The following is a 17,482-nucleotide window of genomic DNA, read 5'->3' on the forward strand; positions in this document are numbered from 1 at the left end:
GAAATTATTTTCGAAAATAACTTTAAAAAATACTATTCTCGACAAAAAAATACCCGAAAAGTTTACATTTCTTTGCAATTAATCACATTATTATTCCGATTATGATGATTTTTGAATAATTTTCTTGGCAATCATTATTTTGTTCCTACGTGCCATCATCAATCTTAATAATATCACATCTTGATCGTTCACGAATAGATTCATGGAAACGCGTATTCTTTACCACCTAACCTAACGTGTTCGCAAGCAGATGTGGACAAACAGTTGAGATATCAGCATTTAAGAACTTAGCGGTCAACTTGTGGCTCAAAGGTACCCCCCCCCTCCCAATCCACTGGTTATGATAATTAGTGGGAGGGGTTACAATCTCTGTTGAGTCTCAAAACACCAGAACTATACGCACGTAGCGTCAGATCAAAGGTTGCCGAGGGAGAATAAGTGAGCTTGCAATAGCTATCTTCAACCTTACTGAAGAACGTCACTACTTGAGTGGTAAGTGCCAACGTTGATTTCCCTCGTATTGCGATAGACTTGCCAACTTTTGGCCTTCCTAATGAAACACCAATGACCAACGAGTTGATAACTGGCCCTGTCATCGGCTGGTAAGCATCGTGTTTTGATATTGAAATTTAGGTCGATGATACTTCAGTTCAGACGCTCAAAGTTCAACACAATTGCTACATAGAAACAACACATGATCCCGCCGACGATCTTACTGAGTGTAACAGCGTTTTCATGTGCCAAGGGATGAGGTGTCCCGTGCCTGATAATGCCCTTTCTCCAGAATTTGAGAGTCCGACATCAGCGCGTTTGGCAAAGAGAAGGGCTGAGCACACACCTATTGCCGAACAAGCACTTCTTTGACCTTCGAAGTCACTAAATAAAAAGTCGTAGCCTAAATCGCAGTCTATGTGACGCCATAGCTCCTTTGATCGTGGTCCTCTGGTTTGACCGATGTCCTCTGGTTTCGAGGTCAATTTTAACAATGGTGTTCGTGTGTGGAAAGGTTAAATGATAAGATTTAGCGCAACGCTACACAACTGTCATTGGCATGTAGTCTACTAGAGAGCATGAGCACTGACCAATCGCGTTTGACGGGTCACCTTAAGGTTGTTTGCACCTCGAAAGTGAAAGACTTAAACTTTTGCTCTAACTTTCCTCAAGGAATCTTTCAATCATTCTCTTTCGAAATCAAGGATAAAAAAGGGGGTCACCGTGCAAATTTTGGTACTAGAGTAACAAATTACCCAAGATTTACCCATATTAGAAATTCAAAATGGCCGCCATCCCTGTGTTAACTCTATGGAGAAAAATAAAAATTTTCGAATTTCGAAAAACTAAGCCAGTGAAAAGTTTTCTTTAACCGAGAGCTTTAAAATGAACATCCACATGTTGTATATCAGAAGAGAATTGTAAAAGTTTGAGAGTCCGAATGTCTGTCCCTGAGGTGCGTTCTACCTTAGGCCTAAAGCTTTGTCCTCCTACAAACACTAATTCAAGGACTGCCATGAAGCCGAAAAATCTTCATTGCCAAAATTTCCCGAGAGCACGCCCATACAGGACAGCTGTATGAGTGAGTGTACGGAACACGATTTGGTCCTCTTGCCACCCCCGTAGCGCCGGCCAAGTGATGTGAGCAACTTTTAATACTGCTTGAGTAGCTGTGATATCGCAGCGGTACTAGTGGCGCATATCGAACGCTCTCGGGTCATTGGGGTCATCGCCACATGACCCCAATGACCCGAGCGCGTTCGATATATAAGCTTATACGCCACAAGTACCGCTGCGATATCACAGCTACTACTTGAGGTGTTGTAGGAACCGGGCAGGCTTCGGTTGTTTTTTTCAAAAGTGGGTCACGTTTTGTCGATGTCTGCTGATGCCAAATGTATTATTCGAAGCTGCGGGAAACGTCGAAATACATTGGTTTTCAAGCAGGTAGCGTACCAAGCACACAAGATACACCCCTACCAGAATCCACCAGGTGTCTCCCCCATGGCAAGCACATAGCAGTAATGCAACATTTATACACATATCCTAGGCTTATACAGAGCATTACATGGAAGGTGAATTTTGGGTCTTAATGGGCAGTCCTTTATTACAGTCAAATTTCTTGAATTTATTCTGCGGCTTTGAGCTCTTTATTTCGTCTTCAGCGTTGTTACATATATTTTTATCGATCGCTAGCAGTCCCCTCCATGATAGAATAATTTCAACAAAACTATGAAGGTGTTCGTGACAGTGTACCATATTATACATTAATATTCGGACTGGCGTCCTAAACCCCCTCGAGATATCCCTACACTTTCCAAAGTTACAGCTTAGTTTTTCTTTGACTCCTGATTATTTCACAATATACTTATTCATGTCGGTAGCAAGTTCGTACACTCAGCGCCGCAAACAATTCGCAGGTGATTACAACATAACGTACTTTCATTATTTGTCCCTGTAGCTCGCAGGAACTCTAATAAAATCCCTTGATATAATCTAATAGCCATGACAGTTAGCGTGTACCGTGCATATAGTTTCTGAAGAGGGTCTTTTTATTTATTTTTTTACATGTGACGGTAGCTTCTAACCTCGGTTTTCAAGTTATTTAGCAACTTTTCTTGTTTAGGCTTTTGTTATTATACGCCATTATTGACGGCTGTGATAATATGTGTGCCAGTGCAGTGTGTTTTTGTAATACGGTTGGTGGCATGCGACTTTGAATAAAACTGACTCGTAGTGGACTGAACGAGGTAAAATGTGTATATTGTACCAAACGATTATGAATGACGTTGACGGCAATACGCTGTAGACTCAACATGAATGGGCATTAGGCCTATAGCTTTATGGTAGAATGCGCCTCGGGGACAGCTATGGGGACTCTTAAATTTTTCCAATTCTTTTCTGATCTGCCACTTGTAGGAAATCATTTTGAAGCCATTGGAGTAAGAAATACTTTCACCGTCTTTTTTTTTTTTTTTTTTTTTTTTTTGAAAATGGATATAGTTAACAAAGGGATAGTGGCCATTTTTATTTTTCGAAAATCGGTACAACTTCAGTCATCTGTTTCTCCAGTACCGAAATTTGCGTGTGACCCCCGATTATTTTTTTCTTGATTTTGAAAGAGCGTGGTTGAAAGATTACTTGAGGGAAGTTTGGGCAAAAGTTTAAGTATTTCATTTTCGAGGCGCATACTACCTTAAAGTGAATGCCACAAGTGGATAAACGGCCTTATGAATGGCCTGCCAGTCGTTGTCGTTGGGTTTAGAACTATTACCATGACACAATATATATTCATACTGTCTGATCAACTTGCCAGGTTTCGGTTGATATATGGAGGAAATTAACCAAAGGTTTGATTCCACAGTAGTTATATCGCCTCTCTATAAAGCATGTTTAGTTAGGCTACATCGAAACGATCGCAAATAATGACACCCTTTAAGGTAGAACGCGCCTCGGGGACATATATTCGAACTCTCAAATTTGTATAATTATTTCCTGATATACCACTTGTGGGCGTTCATTTTAAAGCTCTTGGTGTAAGAAAACTTTTCACCGGCTTAGTTTTTCGAAATTCAAAAATTTTATTTTTCTCCATTGAGTTAACATAGGAATGGCGGCCATTTTGAATTTTAAATATCGGTAAATCTTGGGTAATTTGTTTCTCTAGTACCAAAATTTGCACGGTGACCCCCGATTTTCATTCTTGATTTTGTAAGAGAATGATTGAAGGATTCCTTGAGGAAAGTTTGAGCAAATGTTTAGGCCTTTCACTTCCCAGGCGCATATTACCTTAATATGCGGCCTTACAAAGAAATGAATATGATGTTTGATTCGCGCAAAAAATATTATATCATCAAATATTCTGACGATCTTCCGAGCCGGTGCACTTTTTAATAGTTCCATCCTGCAATTTATGGTTTCTATCGTTCATAATATTTGAGATTCAATATTGTGTTAGCGTTGCTCCAAACCTCAGCAGACTGCGTTTGCCGATGCCCTCACCGTCTTCTGTGCAGCGCTGGACTGCAACACGTTCCAATTTTCCTTTCAGACAAAAGAAACAAAAGTACCTGAGTTTTCATCGTATTGTCAAGTTGGCAGCACTAATATGGCAGACGACAGCAAAGCAAATCTGGTTTATTTCAATGGACGCGGATGCGGGGAAGGAACTCGTATTATCATGGCTGCCGCTGGAATCGAAGTAAGATCAGGGGTAGCCTACGGCGCGCCAAATGTTTCAAAAATATTTATCGTCATAGAGTAAAAATAAACTGTCAAATCAAAATAAAGTCTTAAACGTGTATGAATAATAAAAAAAAGTTCTTTCGTCTTGCATTTTATTAATGTACCTTTTCGTAAAATTAAAGTAGCATTCATTTGAAAATATGTGTCATTAAATATTTGAATGTGTCTGTACAGATAAAGATGACGTGCAACCGTCTTTCTCCATTGAAATAAAAATTCAATGGCATTACGGAAGAAAATAAACGAGAAAAGTATAACTGCAAAAAAGAGCAGAATGTTATGTAATACATAATTGTAAAATTCTCTTTAAACCGTAATGAGAAGATAAACTGTTTGCAAAAAATTGGAAATACCACACTCTACGGCGCGCCAAATGTTTCAAAAATATTCATCGTCATAGAGTAAAAATAAACTGTCAAATTTTCTTTCTAAAAAAAAAGTCTTAAACATGTATGAATAATAAAGAAAAAAGTTCTTTCGTCCATATCATTGCATTTTATTAATGTACCTTTTCATAAAAATAGCATTCATTTGAAAATACGTGTCATTAAATATTTGAATGTGCCTGTACAGATAAAGATGATGTGCAACCGTCTTTCTCGATTGAAATAAAAATTCGATGGAATTACGGAAGAAAATAAAGGGCAGAATGTTATGTAATGCTTAATTGTAAAATATTCTTTAAACCGTAATGAGAAGATAAACTTTTCAAAAATTTGGAAATACCACACTCCCATACTTATTGACGTACACATACAGTGTATTAGATATAAAGGTGCAATGAATGCTGATTATAAGGGAAAAAGAAAAAAATCAAGCACACACACAACAAAATATTGAAATGATTAAAACAAAACACAAATAGTACTTGCACTACTACCAAAAAACAAAACGAACCATCATCAGGTCTGACTTAAAAAAGAAAGAGAATCACAATTGAAAAGTCGACCGAGATCGCGCCGGCGTTGAGGCTGTAAAGAAACCAAAACGAGGTCAGCTTGGAAAAAAAACCAAAGCGAGGTTACCAAAAAAAAAAAAAAAAAAAAAAAGAGGTTACCAAAAAAAAAAAAAAAAACCTCAGTAGAGAAAAAAAGAGGCCCGTTCGAGAAAAGAAAACAGAGTGGGACACCCGCAGAAAAAGCCCAACATGAAAATTGAATAATTGTCAACGTCATGATTGTTACAGTTTAATGCCAGATCGCCCTGCGTACGATGCTGTGTGTTCCGCTTACAGCTAATCGCCCCGTGGTGAGCGGGGCGATTAGCTGTAGCGGAACACACAGCATCTTACGCAGGGCTAAATGCCAGAGGGTTTTGGATCATCACACTTGGATGTTGGACATGATATTTGGGGTATTTCAGCGATAACTCTCAGCTTCTAGTCTTCAATATCATCTCATGGACGTCCAAGTTACCGACACGTCCCATTCCATATTAAACAGTTACCAGTTTTGGTTAAAAGTGGACAAAACACTCGTGGTGGTTCGTCGGCTGCCAGCGGTCCCCTCGCTCCAATGTACACTCGAGGTCATAAGCCAGCAGCCGGCGATCCCGTTGCTAGTACAGTAGGCCTACACGCCGGCAACCAGCGATCCCCTCGCTATAAAGTGTAGGGCCGCCTCCCCAAATCATAGACAGTCTGTGCCTAAACCCCAACAAAACGATGGCTTGCCGCTAGCCCACGGTTACGTGCGGTTCGATACACAGCGGCCGCCATGTGGGTATGCATAGTAAAATTGCATACCACGCAGCACGCTGCGGCCTAGTTCTGCATGGCAGGGCTGTGTGTTACCGGCGTGACACGGCCTCCCGTATAACGCCGGTAACACGTACACAGCCCTGCCATGCAAAGCTAGCAGCGGCCGCTATGTATCGAACCACACACGTATCCCGTGGGTTTATCCTCTAAACGGAGTGTGGCAAAGGCAAAAATACTCGGGTTGAAACACTCCGTTTAAATTCGAGGCAACGTTTTCACTAGTACCTGTAGAACGCGAACGCGCCCGCGCCCGACTTGACAAACACTGATCAAGCAGCCGCTATTTCTCTGTACACTGTAGCTCAACACAACCAGCAAAGGGAGTGGTAGGGCCACAGGGTACATGGGCTTGTTGTTTATTTGTGTCTGTTTGTTTGTGTGTTATGTTTGTGTTTGTTTATTTGTTATTTTTAATAAAATAACAGCGAAAAGCTGTTTTGTTAATATTTGTCAATAAAGAGCAGTTTATTTGTTTATTTGTTTGTTTATTTATTTGTTTGTTTGTTTGTTTGTTTGTTGATACGTATTTCCGATGGTTAGGGTTAAGGTTAGGCCTAAGTTAGGGTTAGGGTTAGGGTTAGGGTTTGACTTAAGTTAGGGTTAGGGTTAGGCTTAAGTTAGGGTTAGGGTTAGGGTTAGGCTTATTCACTCCCTCTATATATTGAGTCTCAATATATAGAGGGAGTGAATAAGCCTAACCCTAACCCTAACCCTAACCCTAACTTAAGCCTAACCCTAACCATCGGAAATACGTATCAACAAACAAACAAATAAATAAATAAACAAACAAATAAACAAATAAACTGCTCTTTATTGACAAATATTAACAAAACAGCTTTTCGCTGTTATTTTATTAAAGATAACAAATAAACAAACACAAACATACACACAAACAGACACAAATAAACAACAAGCCCGTGTACCCTGTGGTAGGGCTACGGAACCGCAGCAAGGCCGGGCTGTGAGTTGCCGGATACGGCCAGGCCGTATAACATCGGCGTTACACCGGCGTTATACGGCCAGGCGGTATAACGCCGGTAACTCACAGCCCTGCCCTGCCACCCAGAGCTATGTATAGGCTACTGCACAAATATCGTAGCTCCATATATTGGACTGTGTGGATATAAAGATTTCTGCAATGGGGATCGACATGTCGTGTATGTGCCGGTCTAGCCCTGTGAGTATAGTGAGAGTGTCTGGCGTTGCGAAGGCCGGACACTCTCGCCATACTCGTAGTCGTAAGGCTTGTACAGTTGCGTCGCTCGTCTTGTCGAACACGGAAAACGATGGACGTTCTCTCAACACGCGGCAGATTTCTTCAAAACTATTCATTTTATCATGATTTGGTTGATCTTTGAGGATAGACGAGGAATTAGCAAACAATGAGGTGGTTTATTATCATGGTATTTGAACCAGATGTATCGAACCATACATATAAAACTGTGTAGAAATCATGTAGGCCAAACGGCGATGACAGTGCGGCTCGGTGGAAGGCCTGCAGTGGGCTCCCTGCCATACCGCGCCTAAGGCATCGATATGTTCGCAGTGTTGCTATGAAGGGTCATGGGTTGTACGTCTCGCTCGTGATCTGACCTATGGACTGCCTGGAATCTTGGCTCAGTTAACTTGACTCTCTAGAACTATTCACTGTTAACTTGGACGTTCTTTAGGTGATATTGCCCACTTCATTTCATCAAGTATGGTTTCCAGTAGAGCAGGGCCCAGCCAAACAGAGCTAGGTTTCAAGATGTCACGTTATCACTGAAATGCTCAATTAATATTTCGTCAAACATTGTAGTATGTGGTGATCGGATTCCCCGCTGTTGGGGATTCATCGATCGAAGGAAACGTGAACCATGAGTTTTTTGAATAAAATAATTGTAATTTAGGGCTTGTTGTTTTTTTTCTGTGGCGAGTGCTCGTTTTTTCCTTTTTTCTTTTTTCTTTTTTTTTTGCTGTGGCGAGTCCTCATTTATTTTTTCTTTCCACAGGCCCACGCGTTTTTTTGTATCTATGTTCATGGCATTTTTTATTTTTTTCGTTTTTATTTTATTTTATTTTATTTTTTTGTAGACGAGATCCACTTTTGTCTAGAGCCATCACTGCCAAATGTTTTCTCCGATTTTCTCTCTTTACTGTCAAAGCGGCTGGTGATTCATATTATATTTTTGATTATCTACAATACGTTTATTATGAGACGTAGTGCTTTTTAATTTTCTTAAGTACATAAATAATTTTATGTATGCATGGCTTTTTTTGTCTGATTCTTTTACAATTATTTTCTGTATGTGGTTCACGTTTTTATTTTTTGTACTATTTTTTCCGAGTGGTAGTAGTGATTTTTAGTGATTTTCTTGTGAATTTTGTGGACGTATCACTGTATAACATATTTTTTTTTCTTTTTGTTAAATCAGCACTCATTGCACCTTTTTCGCGAACTATTATACGTGTATGTATGTCGATAAATATGGATGTATGACTTTTTCAAATCGTTGAAAATTATTTATTTCCTAATTACGCTTAAAAGATTTTTTCTCAAGTTAAAATGAAGTATTAAATGACATTTCTGTCTTTTTTTTTTAATTATACTTTTCTTACTTATTTCCTTCCTAATGAGACCGAATTTTTATTTCAATTGAGAAAGACAGTTTATTTTTGCACTGAATCGATAAATATTTTTGAAACATTTGGCGCGCCGTACACACTCCCATACTTATTGACGTACATACACGTGTATTTGATATAAAGGTGGAATGAACGCTGATTATAAGGGAAAAAGCAAAAAAAATCAAGCACACACACAAAAAATATTGAAATGATTAAAAACAAAACCAAATTAGTACTTTCACTACTACAAAAAATAAAACGAACCACCATCAGGTCTGACTAAAAAAAGAAAGAGAATCACAATTGAAAAGTCGACCGAGATCGCGCTGGCATGGCGTTGAGGCTGAAAAGAAACCAAAACGAGGTCAGCTTGAAAAAATCCCCAAAGCGAGGTTACCAAAAAAAAAAACGAGGTTAACAAAAAAAAAAAAAAAAAAAACAGTAGAAAAAAGAGGCCCGTTCGAGAAAAGAAAACAAGAGTGGGACACCCCGCAGAAAAAGCCCAACGTGTAAATTGAATAATTCTCAACGGCATGATTGTTACAGTTTAATGCCAGAGGGTTTTGGATCATCACACTCGGATGTTGGACAAGATATTTGGGGTATTTCAGCGATAACCCTTAGCTTCTAGTCTTCAATATCATCTCATGGACGTCCAAGTTACGTCCCATTTTATATTAAACAGTTACAAGTGGACAAAACACTCGTGGTGGTTCGTCGGCTGCAAGCGGTCCCCTCGCTCATGGCGTGCCTCAATGTACACTCGAGGTTGTTAGATCCGAGGCAACGTTTTCACTAGTAGGACCTACATGTAGAACGCGAACGCGCCCGACTTGACAAACACTGATCAAGCTGACGCTATTTCTCTGTATACTGTAACTCTGGGTGGCAGAGCTGTAAGTTACCGGCGTTACACGGCCAGGCCGTATAACGCCGGTAACTCCACAGCCCTGCCACCCAGAGCAATGTATAGGCTACTGCACAAATATCGTAGCTCCATATATTGGACGGTGTGGAGATGAAGCTTTCTGCAATGGGGATCGACATGTTTTGTATGTGCCGGTCGACGCGGTCTAGACCTGCGAGTATAGTGAGAGTGCCTGGCGTTGCGAAGGCCGGACACTCTCGCCATACTCGTAAGGCTTGTGCACTGAGGTCCTGCGGGATCGCGGTTGCATCATAGTGCATGTTAATTAAAGTTGCGTCGCTCGTCTTGTCGAACACGGAAAACGATTGACGTTCTCTCAACACGCAGCAGATTTCTTAAAAACTATATTCATTTTTAATGCTTTGGGTGATCTTTGAGGATAGACGACATGGACGAGGAATTACTAAACAACGAGGTGGTTTATTATCATCGTATTTGAATTCATTCCATTGTAGAAATCCACGGTTACATGTGGTTCGATACATAGCGGCCGCCGCGGGGTATGGCCATACCATGCGGCGGCCGCTATGTATCGAACCACACGTAACCGTGAAGAAATCATATAAACGGTGATGACAGAGCGGTGGAAGGCCTGCAGTTCGCTCCCTGCCATACCGCACCTAAGGCATCCATGTGTTCGCAGTGTTGCTATGAAGGGTCATGGGTTGCGGTTGTACGTCTCGCTCGTGATCTGAACTGTGGACTGTCTGAAATTGGCTCAGTTAACTTGACTCTCTGGAACTATTCGCTGTTAACCTGGACGTTCTTTAGGTGATATTGCCCACTTCACTTCATCAAGTACGGTTTCAAGTAGCTCTGCGTGGCAGGGCCCAGCCAAACAGAGCTAGGATTCAAGTAGCCCTGCGTACGATGCTGTGTGTTCCGCTACAGCTAATCGCCCCGCTCGGGGCGATTAGCTGTAGCGGAACACACAGCGTCGTACGGGGCGATTAGCTGTAGCGGAACACACAGCATCGTACGCAGGGCTAGGATTCAAGATGTCAAAGTTGTCACTGAAATGCTCAATTAATATTTCGTCAAATATTGGAGTACGTGGTGATCGGATGCCCAGCTGAACAATGAGTGTTTTGAATAAATTAATAGTAATTTCGCGTGTTTGGGTTTTTTCTGTGGCGAGTGCTCGTTTTTTTTTTCTTTTTTTCTTTTCTTTTTTTTTTTTTTTTTTTTGCTGTGGCGAGTGCTCATTTGTTTTTTTTCTTTTCACAGGCCCACACGTTTTTTGTATTTGCTCTGTCCATGGCATTTTTTTTTTATTTTTATTTTTTTTAAATTTTTTCAGTAGATGATGTCCACTTTTGTCTAGAGCCATCACTTCCGAATTTTTTCTCTGATTTTCTCTGATTTTCTCTCTTTACTGTCAAAGCGGCTGGTGGCTCATATTATATTTTTGATTTTCTATAATACGTTTTTTATGAGACGTACTGCTTTTTAATTTTCTTAAGTACATAAATAATTTTATGTATGCATGGCTTAGTTGTCTGATTCTTTTATAATGATTTTCTGTATGTGGTTCACATTTCAATTTTTTGTAATATTTTTTCCGACTGGTAGTAGTGGTTTTTAGTGATTTTCTTGTGATTTTTGTATACGTACCACTGTATAACATATTTTACTTTTTTGTTTTGTAAAATCAGCACTCATTGCACCTTTTACGGGAACTACTATACGTGTATGTATGTCGATAAGTATTGATGTATGACTTTTTCAAATCGTTGACAATTGTTTATTTCCTAATTACGCTTTAAAGAATATTCTCAAGTTAAAATGAAGTATTAAATGACATTTCTATCTTTTGTTTTTTAATTATACTTTTCTTACTTATTTCCTTCCTTAATGACACCGAATTTTTATTTCAATCGAGAAAGACAGTTTATTTTTGCACTGAATCGATAAATATTTATGAAACATTTGGCGCGCCGTAGGTAGCCTACAAAGCTTCTTATGAAAAAGGGGTGTGCAAACGTGAATTCTTTGCGAGTTGGCTGCATTTTTTCTCGTGTAAGCGGGCAGGGCATTGGGTGAGGAGCAATTCTTTAATGAGCTGGTGGCAAAATTTCATTCTCTCACTGCATAATTAGGCAATTAAAAAAGTCCAGCAGGGATTAGTATTTGATTGTATTCGGGGTCTGTTGACGGGACAGGCAAAGGGCAAGTGGCAAGAAGATGATACTGGAAAGAGTTTGAAGTTGAAAGTCGGCAGAGAGCTGTGGCGAGTGCCTGAAATAGCCGACTCTGTTATTCAACTTTACATCCATCATTGTACAGTCCTTGTTCCTCAAATTGGCAGTTATAAGTTAACAGTATTTGTGTTACTGTAGTGAGTACCACTTACTTGGGGAGATAAAATGATTGATTGATTGATTGATTGATTGATTGATTGATTGATTGATTGATTGATACTTCATTGATTATGCGTTCGTTTATTATTATCTTGTAAAATTATTTCCACATGTGTTTATATATCATTTATAATATTTATATGTTTACACATTTACCTGTTTCTTCACATATATGTTGTATTTGTTTGTTTGTTTGTTCATTTATTTATAATTTATCTATTTATTTATTGATTGATTGATTGATTGATTGATTTTCTAATTTCTTCACTCATTCATATCTACTTACTTTAAATGATAAACCATTTTTATGTTATTTGGTATTAAAGAACACCATCCCTTATATGTATCCTTGTTTTTGCCAGTTGCTTTGTAAGTTGATTATCTCTTTGTCGTAGACTTATATGTATCTTCATTATATTCATTGATTTATCTATTATTACTTGGCAAGTTCACAGAAACCTTTGTCACCACGAATGAACAGCTAGAAAAGTACAGAAAGGGTAAGTATGTGTAACTTTTCATGGTAGGGCTAAATGTGTTTTAACGGGTGACGTCATTTTCTCTCATTAAAGCTCCATAAGCTGTATCTTTTGGCTATTTTTTCAGAACTTTTGTTTTGTGGGTTCCCTACACTTTCTGCAATGAATCCCTAAACTTAAATTTAAAGCCAAGTATTTAGCATATTAACACAACCTATATGAGTATAATCTACATTGTTATTGTTGAAATTTGTATTCAAGTCCGGACTAGAATCATTGGTAAACAATAAACAATGATCACAACACACATACAAGCTGTGTTGACAAAAGAATACTCGAAATTTCAGCATGACAAACGGATTAGGGTCAGACACGGTAGTTGGTATACAGAAGCAGAATACTGAAAAACTTGCCACAAGTTGCAGTTTATGTCCCTTTAATATGCAAAACGAAATATTTATCCGCATTTTTAGATTACGCTTTTGAAAATTACGAAGGCAAGAATGACGAACATACCTTTTTGTTGGCGACTACATGTGTAACCATGAATACTAAAAGATATATTCACGACTCAGAGTACAAGCTGCAAAAATAGCCACATATGTAAAATTGATAAACTTTGGGCGCGTACAGCTATATTTAGTAACGAACCTGTAACCTTGAACAGTGCTATTATATTTAAAGTTGTTGTAATTGCAGCTGTGTATACTTCATCATTATTGTACCCGCGCCAACATCACATCTTTAGTATTTGACGTCATCAACATTTTGATTGATTGGTTTAGTAAGTTGACTTGCCTTTGCTATATAATTTTACACAACAGATGGAGATCTTCTCTTTATGCAAATTCCTATGCTGGAAATAGACGGAATGAAAATTGTTCAAAGTCAAGCTATTATTCGTTACATCGCAAAAAAACACGGATTGGCAGGTGCGACTCCACAAGAGAACCTAAGGTAACTCTCTCTCTCTCTCTCTCTCTCTCTCTCTCTCTCTCTCTCTCTCTCTCTCTCTCTCTCTCTCTCTCTCTTTCTCGTGATAGCAGCGTTAAAACTGTATTCAAACAGAGTATTTTCTTTCCATAGAGTCGACATACTGAACGAAGGTGCGAGAGAGTTTCTTTGGGACTTCATTCTGATCGGCTTCACCAGTAATGACGAAGAGCACTATGAAAAAATTAAAACTCAAACTTTTCCAAGATATCTTCCCATATATGAAAAGGTATAGTATTTTTGGGAGTTTGGAATGGTGTTTGGGGGTACTTAATGTCAAATCTGGTTCTAGAATAAACGAAATGACACAATACGTCTGTTATACAAGTCACAGCATGCTCCATCGTTATGACGACACAGCCCGTAAGCTCAAACTCCCTGCCTCTAACTGGAACCGTGCGTGAAGTACGTGTTTTGCAGTATTGTACGAAGTGGTGTCTAATCACTGCTGGCGTGCCACATTATGCACCGTCTAAACTGCCAATCAGCTAGAGAACAGCCCTGATTTAAGACTCCTTCAGTTGCTGTAATTAATAAATAATGGCGATCTATGAAGTTCATATACTGTCGACAGAGCCGCTGCACATAGCCAGGGTCACTGCGTTCCTCGATCTCGATTGAATGGTAACTAAACTGAAGCCTTATCAATACCAGTGACATTTGTGACGCCATCCCCACGATTATTACTGATGATGTACCCTATCATCCAGCATTGTGGCCCCAGATGTTTTCTACATCTACAACTTCACTGGAATTTCAAAAACTGTGAAACAACAGCAGTAATGAACCTCCTCCCGGTCAAAGTAAACTTACACTCGAATTTGTACCTCCTGCATTATGTCAAGCAAAGTTTGCTGTCCTGCATTATGGACCGGGAGGGGTACATTATCGCTTAAATATGTGGTGTTCATTACTATTATTCTAAATTAAACGTATCGAATGTCATTGTAACGTTTCCATATACCAGATCTTGGCAGAGAGTACGTCGGGATACCTGGTAGGTGATGTCCTTACAGTGGCCGACCTGACGTTGTTGGAGGCATTGTTGAGTGCTGACGACTATTTGCCCGGTTCTCTCGACGGATATCCTAAAGTTCAGGTAAGGTGAACAATGAGACCAGTATCAATGTATTTCTTGTTGCACACATAGTTTATACGCGCCTTCTATGAATGGGCATTACTGATCACTACAAACACCTATTGCGTTTTTCCACACATCGATCAACCCGTGCGTATACTACGGTGGAAAACTTAAGAGCAAAGTAAATATCATAATTACTGAATATCTTTCCAGCCCTTCTAACATATATAAGGTAAGCGCCCCCAACGTTAAGATTGAGCCATTGCTTTACGCTTTGCTATCGGTTTGCGTCAAATATCGCACTTAACATATCGTACACGACTGTGGCATTTATGATATTTCAGGCTCGTTTTCCAATTTCCATACGCCAAAATTCGTAAACTGTCACTTTAGGGGGTATTCTATTCAGGCGTACACACACGGCATATGGTAAAGTTGGTGGTGCCCGAATACGCATTTTCTGTGCCTCTGTAGTACGAGGGTCGGGCCCTTCAAAACTCCTGTTCACAAAACTTGGACCCAAGGATTAGTACCTCTCAGAAAGGGACTGTTCTTTGTTGAATTACGGAGCGGATTTACCGATGTACTGTCTTAGAACACTACATTCAATCATAGTTTTATCATTCGATGCATGAAAACCCATTCATTTATTGATGTAGATAAATAAAAAAAATGAAATTAAATAACAGTCACATTATTATTTTCTTGCTGTTATGGTTCGGTTACATGTAGGTCTAAAGAAGTAAATATTCAAGCTATTTGTACACTTTCCCCAGATTTTATTTCATAGTGTATAGAGTTACACATTTTCTCATTTGTGGCAAGGAGAAGGGTTTAGCAAGAGATAAGGGCCGAATGTTTCTTTGACGTCGCATGATATGGTCATGTTTTAGGTTGGTGGCTAATGAACAGTAAACTTACACACGTGCAAGTCTTATGACACTGTTTCATTGAAAAGATTCAGTTGGAATTTAACCAGAGGAAGAGCGTATCTATCAGTGGCACTTCAGTTGAAAGGCCTTTGGCATAGGGGCACAACATACCAACCTGTATAGTAATACACAAACTTTAAAACCTTCCTCCAGGTTTCTCATATTCAATTTATATACTATTTTACATTTTTCAAACACAAGAGCGCATCGACATCCTGGAAACCCAAAGCACCCCAGGTCTTGTACGATAACATCGCGCAAACTATTTTTCTGTGATTTGTTGTCGGCTGGTTAATAATATGAAACCTGTGTGTGTTTACTGATTTCAGGAATTCAAGAATAAAATTTCTTCTTTGCCCCGGATTGAGGCTTACTTACAAGGACCGCAGAGGAAGCCGAAAAACAGCCCGGAGTATGTGACAGAGTGCTACAGAATCCGTGGTTTGATACAATAATTAATGAGCCAAACTTAATGATACGTGTACAAATTCATTTCACTTTTTGTTTTACAAATTGAATTGAATCGCAAAAGTAAAGTAATGAGTGTCTTTAATTTTCAAATCTTCTTTTGTTGTGTAGATTTTTCGAAATCCCAGATATCAAGTCGGCAATTGTAAACGTTACGTTACCCGCTTCGTGTGACCTACACGTAAGATATGTGTGGTTTCTTTGACCCAACGATCGAATAAATAACAACGGGCAACTATAAACAAAACTCAAGTATCAATGAAAGTCACTGCGCTATTGACTTGTTTTTGGCTATTAGATCGACTATACTTCGGACCAGCATATTTTACCCCCTCCCTACCCTAGGGAATTTGGAGACGTGGTTTATTTTTTAATCTTATTAGATGCAGATTGCTTTGCCATCTTGGCACCGGGACGTTCAGAAGTAATTGTCTGTTAAGGTTATATGCGCCTCGAAAGTGAAAGACTTACGAAGCATACAACAATTATCTTTCCAAATCAAGAATAAAAATGGGGGTCTTGCACCAAGAGCTTTAAAATGAGCCCCCACAGGTGGTAGATCAGAAAAGAATAATAATTGAAAAAGTTTTAGAGTCAAAATATGTGTCCCCAGAGGCATTCTGCCTTAAGTAAATATGCAGTACGTGTAGTTATGTAGGAAACACCTCCGGGCTGTTCCAATTGAAATATTTAGTAACTTGGTATCGTATAATACCTTTTATGCCCACATGCTCTGATGATAGTTGTGCTGCTTATATATGTGATAGAAAGCATTTGGATATACATTACATGTTTGTGATGAGTAATTACATAAAAATGCCGTCATTCCAACAAAACAAGAAAAAAACTGTTTTTAGTATATTTGAGGAGAGTGCCCGTTACTAGACGGAAAGTGTTGAAAGAATTATTCTTTTTCAAATATGATAATCTTTCATATGTAATATGTGAATGTGCGTACGACATGAACATGTAACTTTTATTTCTGAAGTATTCTACACAGAAGGCCTGCAAGAGGCATTGATGAAAAGTAAAATATTTGTACATATAAATATTGAGTTTCTTTGATGTGATTATATCATTTAGTGACTGTTATTGAGGCACTTGACTGCAAGATCGTCGCTCGAGGGCGGGCTCTACGCTCCCCAAAATCTCCGCATAGAGAATAGGGTGTCCAACAAATGCTTTCCGGAAAAAAATTTGATATGGGGGGAGGGTAGAGAGTGTCCTCAAGCGACGAATCTTTCAGTCTAGTGAGGCACGTAATATGATTTTTTTTTTGTTCCGAAAAGCATTTGGCGGACACCCTGATCTTTATGCGCAAAGGTTTTTGGGAGAGACGTTTCTTTTCATGCACGAATCACAGGAGATTCACCATTTTTGCCAGGATTTAAAACCTTATTTTAGAATTATTGGATGGCGGTGTTGGAGAAAACTTTACTGAAATTGGTAAGTAGGAAGATGAGGTTCTTCAGTGTGCAGGCAGTGTGGTTGAGTGGGTTCTTTTTCGACAGTAACTGTCAAAACGATTAAAGAGTTATCTTCACATGTCTAGAATTTCTATTTCATTAAACTGTCTTTCTAGCATTAAGGAGTGCAAAAGAACATTGCTGTTTAACTGTAAAATATCAACCTATCCGCG

General features: G+C 39.1%; 1 protein-coding gene across 1 annotated transcript; it reads left to right on the forward strand.

The window, feature by feature from the left end:
- Window positions 1–343: 343 nt before the first annotated feature.
- Window positions 344–16,892, forward strand: LOC139143906 (glutathione S-transferase A4-like). Its single transcript, XM_070714510.1, has 7 exons — window positions 344–492; window positions 4,043–4,192; window positions 12,339–12,390; window positions 13,194–13,326; window positions 13,456–13,591; window positions 14,330–14,461; window positions 15,705–16,892. The coding sequence occupies exons 2-7, from the start codon at window positions 4,100–4,102 to the stop codon at window positions 15,828–15,830; spliced, it is 672 nt and encodes a 223-aa protein (XP_070570611.1). The 5' UTR covers window positions 344–492; window positions 4,043–4,099; the 3' UTR covers window positions 15,831–16,892.
- The last annotated feature ends 590 nt before the right edge of the window (window positions 16,893–17,482 follow it).

The sequence above is a fragment of the Ptychodera flava genome, chromosome 11 (genome assembly GCF_041260155.1).
Source record: "Ptychodera flava strain L36383 chromosome 11, AS_Pfla_20210202, whole genome shotgun sequence".
Lineage (NCBI taxonomy): Eukaryota > Metazoa > Hemichordata > Enteropneusta > Ptychoderidae > Ptychodera > Ptychodera flava.

Bases quoted from the DNA above. Each gene is read 5' to 3' on its own strand.
- LOC139143906 (XM_070714510.1), top strand. From the start codon at position 4,100: ATGGCAGACGACAGCAAAGCAAATCTGGTTTATTTCAATGGACGCGGA. The intron at 12,391-13,193 runs GTAAGTATGTGT...TTTACACAACAG, and splicing joins GCTAGAAAAGTACAGAAAGG to ATGGAGATCTTCTCTTTATG. The intron at 13,592-14,329 runs GTATAGTATTTT...TCCATATACCAG, and splicing joins ATCTTCCCATATATGAAAAG to ATCTTGGCAGAGAGTACGTC.